The sequence below is a fragment of the Micropterus dolomieu genome, linkage group LG21 (genome assembly GCF_021292245.1).
Source record: "Micropterus dolomieu isolate WLL.071019.BEF.003 ecotype Adirondacks linkage group LG21, ASM2129224v1, whole genome shotgun sequence".
NCBI lineage: Eukaryota > Metazoa > Chordata > Actinopteri > Centrarchiformes > Centrarchidae > Micropterus > Micropterus dolomieu.
The window spans coordinates 24,015,941-24,030,154 of NC_060170.1; the positions used below are offsets into that span (position 1 = coordinate 24,015,941).

The 14,214-nt window shown below is 41.5% G+C and overlaps 1 protein-coding gene across 1 annotated transcript in view; it reads right to left on the reverse strand.

The window, feature by feature from the left end:
* Positions 1-10,076, reverse strand: part of plekha2 (pleckstrin homology domain containing A2) — a 14,551-nt gene extending 4,475 nt beyond the window's left edge. Inside the window, exons 1-10 of the mRNA XM_046035654.1 lie at positions 9,584-10,076; positions 6,358-6,518; positions 6,172-6,228; positions 4,140-4,188; positions 3,912-4,009; positions 2,542-2,673; positions 2,200-2,289; positions 2,037-2,105; positions 1,855-1,925; positions 407-470 (exon numbers count right to left, since the gene is read on the reverse strand). Coding sequence (XP_045891610.1) covers positions 407-470; positions 1,855-1,925; positions 2,037-2,105; positions 2,200-2,289; positions 2,542-2,673; positions 3,912-4,009; positions 4,140-4,188; positions 6,172-6,228; positions 6,358-6,498 — 771 coding nt within the window. The 5' untranslated portion in view covers positions 6,499-6,518; positions 9,584-10,076. The remainder of the gene's footprint in view (positions 1-406; positions 471-1,854; positions 1,926-2,036; positions 2,106-2,199; positions 2,290-2,541; positions 2,674-3,911; positions 4,010-4,139; positions 4,189-6,171; positions 6,229-6,357; positions 6,519-9,583) is intronic.
* Between the last annotated feature and the right edge of the window lie 4,138 nt (positions 10,077-14,214).

A 14,214-nucleotide genomic window follows, 5' to 3' on the forward strand; every position in this document is an offset into this window, starting at 1 on the left:
TTTGTGGACAAAAAAAAAAAAAAAAAAAAGTATTTGTGCTTGCAGCCTCTCTCTCTTTCTCTCTCTGTCTCTCTCCCAGCACTTCCCATTTGATAGGAACTGTCTGTCTTAGTCAGCTGTTCTCCCAGGAGGGGGGCAGGATGTTGTTATTGTTATGGTAACAGATGGCTGGGCCCCTTTCACACAAACAAACTTTTCATGGTCCTAAAAAAAGAGCCCGTGCCACACATCAGCAGCAGAGCATTCAGAGAAAACAACTCAAAACATCAGGATGGAGACACCTGAGAATACAGACCCTCTCTGCCTCTTACTAACAAAATAACTTATCTATTCGAACAACTGATTTTAAAACTTGTGTGGAACACAGCATCTGATTGGTTGGTGTAACAAGAAAACCGGATTGTACCTGAATGTAGAAGGTTCGGGAGCTGGTGATGATCTCAAACAGGTTGTCTCTCAGCAGGAGATCCCTAAGGATACACGTTTAGCTGTTATAAAATGACATTGTACTTTAACCATGTACCCAAATTAATCAAATAATAAAGCCTTATTTGTAGCAGAACCCCACCTTAAAATGAAAAGTATTAACTGAGTCTAAATAAAAATGGTCTGGGTAGAAGTCAATAATGGATATACAATGGGAGATTTTAATAGTGGGAAAATAGAATCAGTCAGAATTGCAGTGGATCATGATGGTGATTTCTCTTTAAAAAGGTAGAGGTTGTGTATATAATGGGAGGATGCCCAGGCTAATGGAAAGCTGAAAATAAAGTTTGTTTAAGTGTCCATGAAATATTTTTTGAAATGCTCTCGAGGCCATTTCGCATGCACTTTTGAGACAGTCCATAGCTTCATGCCTTCCATCTCCTGTCAAGTCATGCACAGTTCCAGGCTTGATGAGGAGGTAAAAACAACACTTGAGCAACATCAGTCAAGCTTGACCCTACACTGAACAACAAATTGATGAAAACATATTGAGGCTAATGCTCCATGAATGTCTTAATATCAGACTTCTTAGCCTATTGTTTGTTTGTACACTATGACAGAGTATTAGGGCCACATTGAGGAGTAAAAAAAAAAATCAGAAATTATGAGAATAAAGTCATAATATTACGAGAATACACGTCAGGGGAAATATCAGAAGAGCAGCCTGCCGCCTCCATGTGTTAAAATGAGGAACGTGGAGAATCTTGTGCAGTTATACTTCAATATAGGTTTCACAATTAACAAGATACTGAATCTTTTGGCACATCAGCACCAGTATCAGGACTTTGAAAAGACTATGCAAGAAACTGTCTCTATTCTGAAGAAAGAATCACACGGACTTGGAGGAAATTGCCACTACTGTGGAAGAGGAAATGGCTGGTAGTGGTCGACTACAAGGCTATCGTTGGTTACATCTGCGTGCTATTAAAAGGGGTTTTGTGGCTTCTCAAGAAACCTATACTGAAGTGTAACTTCACAATATTCTCCACGTTCACGAGGCGGCAGGCTGCTCTTCTAATATTTCCCCTAACCTGTAGCTTAAAAACACAACTTTATTCTCGTAATATTACGACTTTATTTTTCGTAATACTATGACTTCTCTTGTAATATTCCTTCTATATTCTCGTAATACTACTTAATTCTCATAAAATTACGACTTTATTCTCATAATATTACGGCTTTATTCTCAAAATCTCTAAAAAAAATAAATAAATGTATCGTCAATGTGGTCCTAATACTCCGTCGTAGTACACAGCAAAAATTTGTGTAATTTGTTCTTATCCAAATATTGGTATTTGTTTAGAGAGAACCAGATGGAGAGAAAGTAAAATGGTTGCAGAATGTGACTCTGATTCACATTTGACTCACCCTGACTTGACGAGACATTCATGGACCTTCTGAATGTCCCTCAGTGGAACAGCTCGGAGAGGCTCCTTATCCTGGGACATATGTAGACACAATTCAGACATGGAGAGACAAAGACCACAGTCACACACACTAAAAAACTCCCATCAACATGTGAGAGGAAATACAAAAGTCATGCTCCTCACCATCTCAGACTTGTAGTAACTAACTGCAATGTTATCCAGGGTAAAAAACCTCCTCTTCCAGCTCTTCCTCTGAAACACACATACACACACCACATTACAGTTTCTGCACAATGTTTTCTTATTCAAACACAGAGTAATCAGTTATAAGTAGCTGGGCACTCACCACATTTCCTTGTTTGACACAATAACCGCACCTCAACACACCTGGCCTGGTGCCCTTCTTCTCTCTGCCTTCTGTCTCTTCGCTCTCATTCTGAAACATTTCATTACCACCATCTTCATTATGATTACAACAATCATGTAACCACCATCTTAAAAAAAATATCAGATTACACACAAAGTGGTTTCAGAAGACAGAGGGAAAGCTGTACTCTGTTTCCCTTTGCTGTAAAATAAACGTAACGGATAAAAACGACAACCATTAACACAAATCTTTTAGCATCATCAGCATCAACTTTAACATCGTTATAGTAACCACATTGGTTTTTAGCTTCCACTTAATTACCTGGATGGGAGTGTGCACCACCACGCCACCGATGATCTCCGTCTTGTAGGCCTGCTGTCGCTTCCCTCCCTGAGTGTCACTGATTACTGTGGTCACATCAGACCTTGGAGGTGCAGGGCCAGACTTAGGAACCTGTCGGCACAGCAACAGGTAGGATAAAGTTAATAAGCATGACATTAACAAGCGGAGCTTGGTGGGTAAAGTTTGCTACAAATTGCCGGTCAGCAGTTTCGTTCCCACTGGGAGTCTCCATGCTGCAACAGTGCAACTGTAATATGTTCTGCATGAAAACACACACACACACACACACACACACACACACACACACACACACACACACCTCTTGTTCCTAAAGCTGAGGTGCCTTTAGGGCTGCCCAATTCATAAAAAACAACAAAAAACTCAGCAAAAGAAAATACTATCTACACTAACTTAAATATTAAAAAAAGTAATAATGGTCATCCTGACCTAAGACATACATCAAATAATTGCAGCGTCTCAGTTTAATTTTGGCTGGAGACTTTTGTTATATGTCAAACCCCTCTCTCGCTTTTTCTTCATACTTCCTGTCTGTATTTTCACAGTAAGCTGCCCATAAAGGCAAAATGCCAAATACATAATAATAATATACCAAGTATAAACTTTTTTTAACCTCCTAATATGTATGTGAATCTAATAATCGAAAAAGCATGTGAAGGACCGTACCATATCCGTAAATAACTATGAAATGTATTAGTCAGTGCTTTACATTCATTCCTGCATTTACATCAGTTCAATTATGCTTTAGGAAGTATTTCTGACAAAAGGTTTCATATAGGCCAAGGAAGCTCAGAAAAGGCGGCAGAGAAGACCTCCCTTTGAAGGGGAAGTGAAAGAGAGAGTGAGCAGTGCTGCTTCCTGTGTCAGTGTGCAGGTGAGAGAAAAAGAGAAACTGTCTTCTCTGTCATCTGCCGTCATGAGACATCTGGATGTCACCAGACAACAAGGCCCCGGTCATCTCGGCAAACACACACAAATATTATGCAAATGTACAAACTGAATGTGCACAGCATGTTCACTGAAACACTCACAATGGTGTTATCACACCTTCACCACAGTGACGTGTGTTTTATCTCCCATATTCATGTACATTCACAATTACCTCATTCACCAAGTGTGTGAGAGGGTATTTGTAGGCAATGTGCAGCCATTTGCAGATGCCAGGGTCTAAGTGGTTTCAGTCAAACCACCCCAAACTGAAGCTTCCTTCGCTCAGGTGTAAACAAATCCCTTATCAATAACATCTGGTTATAATAGTGTGTGTGTGTGTGTGTGTGTGTGTGTGTGTGTGTGTGTGTGTGTGTGTGTGTGTGTGTGTGTGTTGCACTCACAGTGATCTTGCTGGCCCTGTTGAGAGCGGCCACCCAGTCCCTCATATCAGTCACATCGTTGGCTTGGAGGAAGTACCGCCGGGAAACTGCATTGATGACTTCAAAAACAGACACCAGCGGCATGAATATCCACAACAACCGCATTCTATCATTATCGCGTGTAAATAAAATTTATGCAATTGTGCGGTACTGCATGAGCAGGACTCAGTGTTTCCCCAAAAAACTCACCAAAGCAGAACTCTGTCTTGGGCTTTTGCTTCGCTGTAGCTTCACTCACCTGAGAAGAGGAGAAGTGGGGACAGGAGACTATGGAGATCAACCCGTCTCAAGATTATTTGTGTGAACAGATGGACAATCTGTTTAATCGGCAACACTTCCACAAATACAAAAAAAAATTGTAAACTCAAAAAATATTTTACAAATATAAAATGGATCTGTAAATACAAAAAAACAAATTCCATAAATAAAAAATATCTCTGAACACATTAAATTCATTTAAAAATAAACTATCTTCCTAACATTTACAACTTTTGAACAGTCATTTGTGGATCTAGTCTTTATTTGTGGATCTTGGAGTTGTGAGACAAACTCTAAACCCACAGTCTAAACAACTCGTACCACACGGCCATTTTCGGATAGCCTGCTGATGAAGTAATTTCCCCTTTTTAAAGTAAGAGCATGCAGTCTTTCATCGAGCTGTTCTTTCTTTAAAATAATCAGTGATAAGTAAGGTGCATTCTTTTTTTATTATGCCAATGGAACTAGGGCTTGGCGATATGGCCAAAAATCGTGTTATCACATATACATATCACATATACATATCATTCGATATGGATAATTATCACGATATATATCAAATCATTATTTCTTTCAAGTTTAAAGGTTGATTTTTGATCCTGAGTGAAAATTGAAGAAACCAGACGGTTAATTGTTTGGTTAAACTTTTCTTTATGGTCATAATGTGACAAACACTTGATGCAAAACAGTAGACCCCTTAACAAATCTGAGGTAGAACTTTCAAAACAATTATGATACAATCTTTTTCAACAAATACGATTAATAAATCTTTTTTCAGTCCCTTTTCCTCAACAAAATAAATATTGTAATTGAAAAATGAAGTGCTAATTTATTTGTGATTCAGATTAATTAAACCAAATATTTATTGACGATATATTGAACATTTATTATACTGTTATTGAGAGCGATATTTATCATTATTGTTTTATTGCCCAGTCCTAAATGGAACTCAGTATTAGTGCGTGTTTATTTGTTCTGTGTCTATTTACTAGCACACACTTACTCGCATTCATTTCTGTTTAAGTATGAATGGGAGGAGGATGCTTGTGGGCAACATTCAGGTCCCTGAAGATGTGGGCTTGTGCTGATTCTTCAGTTGGTAGTTGTCTAGGACCTACTGAGGGCCAACCAACTCATCCTGTATATTTTCAGTTGAGTTAAAGTCACAAAGCACTTCACATCTTATTAGGAGTGCAGCCTTATTAATATAGTTGTAATGTCTGTATAGAACTGCACCATAATAGGTTACATTGTAGGTTACATGTTACATTGTTTCAGTTAGTTAGCTGACGTTAGCTTATCATAATCTACAACAATGAACAATAAAATGTCTTCAGTTTTTATACTCCCAAAGACTTTAACAAGGGTGTTGTCACATGCCATATATTCCAACAATTAAAGCCCCCAAGAAATCAAAATCGATGAGTTTCCTGAAGGACAGATAGTTTACTTCTTGCTAAAGTAACTGCTAACTAGCTGCTGCAATGTAGTTAGCTCAGTTAGCCATGCAGCTAGCAAAAAGGGAGGAAAGGAGACAAGAGGAGACGAGATGAGACAAAAGAAGAGGAGAAGAGTGGAGAGGACAGGAGAGGGGACAAAATGAGAGAAAAGTAGACAAAAGGAAAAGAGGAAACAAAAGGAAAGGATAGTAGACATAATTAGAGAAGAGAAGAAACACTTCACATCTTTGACGTGTTTTTGACTCAGAGTGTCCAGGGAGGAGCTGTCAGCGCTGCCGTGCAGTGAAGCCAGATGTCATTACCTCTGGTTAGCTCAGCACTGACATCTGGAAAACTTCACAAAGTCTGCTTCTGCATGTAACCGTTAACTAGAGCTACAGATAACTCTGATCTATGTTTCTATTTGTGTGAATTCCTGTGTCCACCATGCTCAGACGTCTCTTTCACATCTTGCGGGAGATTATGTAACTGTAAACCACAGCGAAGTGACAAAGCTAAGTTACCTTAGAGATGTAGGTTAGTTTCAGGCTGCCCACAAAGCTGGCTCCACTGGGCAGGTTCTGCATGCAAACACAAACACACAGACTCGTCATTTGCTCAGAGTCCAAGGTTACACGGCTCTTATTGATCAATGCCACTTCCTCTTGCTGTGTGTGCAAGTGTTTGTCATGCATGCATGTGTGGAGCACCTGAGGGTTGTCCATATACCACAGCAGAGCATTTCCCTGCGTGTCAAGGATGAAGTATCGCCTCTGGAAGCGGCAACTGTTCTCCTTCTCCTCAATGTCCAGGAAGCCACATACACGGTTCAGCCGGTCCAAGTACGGCATGCTGCTGCTATCACATATCACTGGGACAGATAGAAAGACAGATACTCAAGTCAGACTGACAACGAGAGGCTAAATGTAAAGGGAGCAACAAAAGGAGATAAACTCATAGGACAGGCAGATGTGAAGGATAATCCATCTTTCATTTACTGTTCAAACACACACACACACACACAGGAAGAAAGAGACCCGCTTGCACTCAGCAGTTTTTCATGTGACGTGATTGAGGCTGAGCAGCAAACCCTGAAGCCCGAGGCTGAGCTGAGGCCCACCACCACAGCCAAAAATTACAGACTGCACTCAAGATCTGCACACACGCACATTTCCACTGGCCAGAGAAGAGAGAGGAGGGAGGGAGGAATGGGAAAAAGAGGAGAGGGGGGGTTGGGGTGATATATTCATTAAGATGAGGCCATCCATGTGAATCACTGAGCAGCTGACTGAAAACAAAATCAAGACTCATTCAGCTTAGACAATCAGGTATGCTGAAGAGATTCCGATAATGTTTGCTCTCCAAGAGAATTTTATCTATGGCAGACATCTGTACATCAAAGTATGGGGGCGTGGGGGTTGAAGCTCTATTATACAATGCAAATCAGGGTTTCTGCACATTTTCCCATTATAATATAAAGATAGATATAGAGACACACACACACACACACACACATATACACACACTTATGCTTAACTAGGCCACATCTGTGACTGATATTTTTTTTTTATAAAGAACAAGAACCATAACGTGACGGTCATATAAAATAAATAATCAGGGCTCAATAGCTGAGCCCTCTGCCAGCACATTTACAGGACTGTCTTGACTTTAAACCATTCAAGAGATGGAAATTATCAAAAACTTCCATGAAAACATTCGCACGTCATCCAACACAGCAGATACAAACAGAGACACAAACAAATAACAACAGACTGCATCTTCACTGTGCTGGAGGAACTCCTGTTAAACTATTTTTAAGTCAATGGTTAGGAAAATACTTCATTTTGAAACTGCTTTGAAAAATTGGTGGGCTGTGATGTGTGTTCTGATGCGTCAGTCGCGCGCCATTTTGCTATTGAAATAGGTCAAAGTCAAACTGGGTGAAATGGAAAAGTGAAATGATGCCACACAGGTCACGGAGCCAACGCTGAGACTGCCCCCCCCCACATGCACAAGTAAACCATTACGGTGAGAAGCGGCAGTGAGGTTTTGGCATCTTTGGCAAAACTTTACCAATAATTATAATTTAAACAGCCTTTAGCGCATTTTATTAAATTTAAAGTATGCCAGCTTTGAAATGTAGCACAACACACACATACAGGATATCCATTATTAATATAAAGTTTGAGTGTGTGAACATGGTGTACAGATCACAGCAGTGATATCAGTGTCATTGTCTTTTACCACATCCAGGGCAATGAAGTGAAACCCACCTACACTCAGTTTACACATCTGCTTTATTTGTGTAACATCTAACTGTCAGTTACACTCGAGCAATTTTGTTAGGTACTTCTTTTACTAAGGAAAAACAAAAGAATGGGCAAAAAATGCAGAGCAGGCTGAGATATCTTGACTTTGAGCCAGGCTCCACAAACATTCAATCCTACACTTTCCTGAAAGCAACTCAGTACCCAGTAGAAGCATCTTTCACTAGGACCTTCCACCTAAAGGCTCCTGATAGCAAATTGTATTGCTTGCCTACAGGTTCTGCATTTATATGCAGATATCCCTTTTTAGAGATGGACAATTTTAAGACTTTGAGCCCAAAACGAGGAACCACAAGGCTAATTTTCTCTCCAGAGCCACAGAAAACATTATGGAGTACCGCTTTAACTTAGAGCTGAATCGATAATTTGATTGACTGAACATGAATCTGCAACTAATTTCTCAGTCATCCCTTTACAAACAAAAAGGTCAAACATTCCCTCGTCCAAGCTTCTCCGCTGTAAGGATTGGCTGACAATTGAAATATTACTGATATTATTGATGCATTAACAAACATTACGTCAGTGTTGTAGGTGGTTGAGTTAAAGCTCATTTAAACAACTTCATATACTTTATATAACACTGCCTTGTATTTTTAGGGACTGTACACAAATTATTAGGAGTGGGGTCAGAAAAAGGGGTGTTATGCTATGTTTTCTTTTTGCTAAATGAGGGTAGTCTGACATTTATGGAAGAGCAGGTGAGGGCATTTAAAATCTCGTCTCATCTTACATTTTATTTCATCCTTGAGCTGCTGATTGTCCCAGTTCATTGAAGTTAGTAGCTCTTTGTTTAAAAATAAGAGCAGCTGGAAGGTTTGGGATGCACTATTCTATGTTTATTCTATTTCTAATGTGAATTTTAGTTGTGTTTATGATTAATGAGTTGTACCAATTCAGCAGTGTTATATTCTTTTGAGGGGAGGATGTCAAGTCAAGGGATGAGTCTACTGAACATTTTAATAAGGCTGGGGAAGGCCTTACCTTTTTACAAAGTGAACCACAAGGTTCAGCCACCCTTCCCACAACACAAATGTTTAGTGTGTAAACTTTTTATTTGAAAATAAGTGTAAAATAAATGTAGTGGTGTAAAATTTCCCTCTGAAATGTGGTAGAGTAAAAAGTAGCATAAAATAGAATTACTCAAATACAATACCTCAAAATTAAACATAAAACAGGAAATCTTTGGGTTTTGGACTGATGGTTAGACAAAACAAGCACCTAGACGTTACCTTGGACCCTGAGAAGCTAGTGACAGGCATTTTTCAACATTGACTGAAACGTTACTGCTGGATATTCACACACTACTGACCACAGCAGCACCAGGGTAGGCACAGGTTTCACGCCACTGAATTGCCAGTCTAAAGATCACGGTCGCGCACATATAACGTGATTACGGGCATGCGATGAAAAGTGGAAATGTGATCTGGTACTCAGGGTAACAGGACAGATATTACATTTGTTCAGCTCAGATGACCTGCGCTGACTCATCAGATCCGACGACTCAACGGCCCACCACACCTACTGCACTGTACCATCCGCTCAGATATACACACACACAAGCATGAGGCAACACACACACACAAAGTGCCACTGTCGACTGACTACTTACCCGCCGTGGAGAGTCAGTGTGCGCCACAGCCAGCGCCCCGCACGACTACGAAGCAGAGAAGCCCGAGTTTGGTAAATACGAGCATGGTGAATAAAGTTTTAATAAGTTTTACAAGCAACGCACATTCACAAGTCCCGCGTGCGTCTCGCACACTCGTCTGTTTGTTTGTGTGATCGGATTACAGAAGAGTTGTCTTTTTTTCCGGGTTGGACGTTTCGTTATTAGAATAAACCAGCCCCGGATGTGATCTATGCGTCCTGTCACCTCCTCCTCCTCTCTGCTGCCGTTCTTCTCTCAGAAGAGGAACTAAAGTGAGCTCAACAGGCCAAATTTCTGCTTCCTCCCCTCATTTTAACGTAATAAGTGATGCAGCACCTCTTCCTTACATTTGTTTCGACAGCCTGTGCTCTTTTTAGTGAGTTTTGTTTTTTAGAAAATAAATAAAACCTGCGCAGTATCTTCCTGCAACTGCGTGAGACACGTTATCTCTTCTCTCAGGTGGCAACTTGAGAACTGGGTCACACACACACCTGAATCAGTTAGTTAATATAATTGAGCGGCTACAAAGGACGGGAGTGTAAACCTGGATAAACAGGAACACAGAAGAATAGGGTCATTCATACACCTGCCATGCGGATGCCAGTGTTTGACAGGTGTAAAGTGATGCGCTAAAACCCAGTGGTGCCATAAAAAAAAGACTCCCTCCCTACCAAGTGTTAACCAGTATTTTAGAAATCCTGAGGTCAGGAATCTAAATTTCTTGTCATCAAACCAGTGTGTAACATTTCCTAAGCATTAAAAACCATGCACATTTTCACATTTTATTAATTGATTTAACTGCTCAGTTATATTTGATCTTTTCCTGTGACAACACTGAAGAAATGTCACTTTGCTACAATGTAAAGTAGTGAGTGTACAGCTTATATAACAGTGAAAATTTTCTGTTCCCTCAAAATAACACATCACACAGCCATTAATGTCTAAACTGCTGGCAACAAAAGTGAGTACACCCCTAAGTGAAAATTTCCAAATTGGGCCCTAAGTGTCAATATTTTGTGTGGCCACCATTATTTTCCAGCACTGCCTTAACCCTCTTGGTCATGGAGTTCACCAGAGCTTCACAGGTTGCCACTGGAGTCCTCTTCCACTCCTCCATGATGACATCACTGAGCTGGTGGATGTTAGAGACCTTGCGCTCCTCCACCTTCCATTTGAGGATGACCCACAGATGCTCAATAGGGTTTAGGTCTGGAGACATGCTTGGCTGGTCCTTCACCTTTACCCTCAGCTTCTTTAGCAAGGTAGTAATGATCTTGGAGGTATGTTTGGGGTCATTATCATGTTAGAATACTGCCCGGCTGTGGCCCAGTCTCCGAAGGGGGGGGGGGGGGGGGGGGGGGGTCATGCTCTGCTTCAGTATGTCACAGTATATGTTGGCATTCATGGTTCCCTCAGTGAACTGTAGCTCCCCAGTGCCAGCAGCACTCATACAGCCCCAGAACATGACACTCCCACCACCATGCTTCACTGTAGGCAAGACACACTTGTCTTTGTACTCCTCACCTGGTTGCCACCACACATGCTTGACACCTTCTGAACCAAATAAGTTTATCTTGGTCTCATCAGACCACAGGACATGGTTCCAGTAATCCATGTCCTTAGACTGCTTGTCTTCAGAAAACTGTTTGCTGGCTTTCTTGTGCATCAGAGGCATCAAGAGGCTTCCTTCTGGGACGACAACCATTCAAACCAATTTGATACAGTGTGCAGTGTATGGTCTGAGCACTGACAGGCTGACCCCCTCACCTCTTCAACCTCTGCAGCAATGCTGGCAGCACATAAATCTATTTCCCAAAGACAACCTCTGGACATGACACAGAGCACTTACACTCCTCTTCTTTGGTCGACCATGGCGAGGCCTGCTCTGAGTGGAACCTTTCCTGTTGAACCACTGTATGGTCTTGGCTACCGTGCTGCAGCTCAGTTTCAGGGTCTTGGCAATCTTCTTATAGCCTAGGCTGTCTTTATGTAGAGCAACAATTCTTTTTTTCAGATCCTCGAAGAGGTCTTTGCCATAAGGTGCCATGTTGAACTTCCAGTGACTAGTATGAGGGAGTGTGAGAGCGACAACACCAAATTTAATACACCTGCTCCCCATTCACACCTGAGACCTTGGGACACTAACGAGTCACATGACACCAGGGGTGGGGGGGTGTACTCACTTTGATGAGATACCATATATATACATATATATAAAATAGTGTCTAATATTGTAGGTGATCAAGGGGGGTATTTGGATTAACAACCTTATAATTTAAACCAGCAATCCATTTTATTGTCTGAGTTTATCTTGTGCTTTTATGTAAAATCCTAATCTGCAAACATCACGCAAAAGTTGTGGTGTAAAAAGTACAATATTCCTGTGTAAAATGTGTCTCACAAAATGTAAAGCACCTCAGACTGTATTCTACTTAAATACTTACTGTAAGTACAGTCTGGCTTTAGAGTTTTTACACACGTACAGTCTCCCTTAGTGCTGAGCCTGTCCCCTTTATAAGTGCTGAAATAATACACGTCTGCATTTACAGCAGACTGCATTTGATTCTAAATCCTTTTGGTTAAATTTGCGGCCTCCTGTTAAGAGGAAGTGGTTGCATGTCATATGACCTGCCTGAGGATGGAGACCTACCTCGCTGATTTCATATCCTGTGGCGACTGCACAGGATTCAAGTTACACAGTTGCAGAAGGAAGTCCTGAAGTTTCCACAGACCCCTCTGTTTCTGCTGAAAATCATAGACTGTCACACCATTTTCTCTCTACTGTATGTGTACCTTTACAATCAGGGACATTAACATAAACACAAATATCTTTTCTCTGGCTTTTGAAGGTCAGGTGTGGGGTGTTAAATGTCACAGCAAGGTGATCTTACCCACACGCTGCGCACACATGCTGCACACACACTGCACACACACAAAAGTAAAGGTGTGATTTGTATCTTTATTCAGACAAGCTTGCATGCACAAAAAAAAAGAACAATTCAAGCGCTAATTACAAAAGTGTACAAAACATTTTCCTAAGATTGTGGCGTTGAAATACTTGGCTTCCTTTCTGGTTGCCATGGAAACGACACAGCTGAATAATGTGGTTCTATGGTGTCAAGCGAGCTGTGCACTAGCTACCCACTGAGACACCCCAGCACCTACCAAAACCACACCTGAGTCCCACCGGCTGTACCAAAACCATTGGTAGGTGCACTTCACTTTGTATGCATTTATTCCCCAGACTTTCTGGTTCACAGGTTTCTTTATAGCTTTATATCACCTGAAAGTGAGCATACCACTATAGAAAAGGAGGTTACTATTCAAGTTTTTGATGATGATAAAAAAAAAAATTACACAACCAAAGGCGCTGAATAAAAAGCTTGTGTTTGTGGGACACTCCCTCACTGCACCAACACAGTCGTCAGAAACACACCTTTTGGTCTTTAACCACTTAAAAATCTTTGCCACTCCTCTGAAATCCTTTCTCTAAACTTGGATTAAAAATCTCTGAGAGGCCCAGTGACAGAGAGGAGAGGGTGGATGGAAGGACAACATTGCACACGACTTGAAGAAACAGATAAGGAGGAGATGATGAATCACAGGAGGAGAAGAAAAGTGGAGGTGTTTACTGACTGAAGGCTATACGCAGCAGCAGGGCCGTAATCAGCAGGACAGGGCTGGAGGCCAGAGCCCCTGCTCCGTTGTGGCGGTGATTCCCGTAGCTGTGGCTCCTGTGGGGCCCGTTACAGTCGTCACCGAAGCAGCATTCCATCTTGGCCCCAGAGCTGCTGCCGTGAGCTTTGTCGCAGAAAGCCTTGTACGAGCACGACTTCATCACAGTGTCTGGAATGAGAGGGCGGGTGAGGCTAGCAGACGTTCACAGATTTCTTTTGAAGTGACTGAAGACTGACCACTTGTTTAAACTTGGTGTGAGGCTGAACCCAGTGAACTCTCGCTTTTACTTACCACAGACACATACACACACACACACACACACACACGCATATGGGCATACAGAGTTCTGTGGTTATGAAAAACTGTCATTGATGAAATCTAGCAACAGGACAGGCTACCTTTAAAAAACAAAGGTTTTGCATTGTGGGTTTTTATACTGACTTCTTCTTTGTCAATAGAAACAGCAAGAGCACTGTTTTAACTGCTACCTCACACGCAGTGGGATGTTAGAGTTATGCTGACCTCTAGCGAAGTTTTTACAATTCAACCAAATCACACTTGTGTTGCATGCTTTCCTTGGTGTGTATTTACTCACTGGTTCCTGTGATGGTGGAGCAGGCGTCAGCGTACTGAGGGCAAGTGGTGGAGCCCTGGCGGTTGCAATCGTCCTCATTGGACGCCACGCACGTGTGACATTTGAGGGCGTGGCCTTTACAGACAGAACAGGAGAGAGCACCTGACTTGAGACTAAGCTTGTATGTTCACAGGTAGGTGTAAGCATGCAGACACACAACCATTATGTTCTCATTAGGTCTTTCAGATCCCTATGCATACACACACACACACACACACACACACACACACACACACACACAAACTAGCTTGCTTACATTGAATAGACTTTATGACTCATT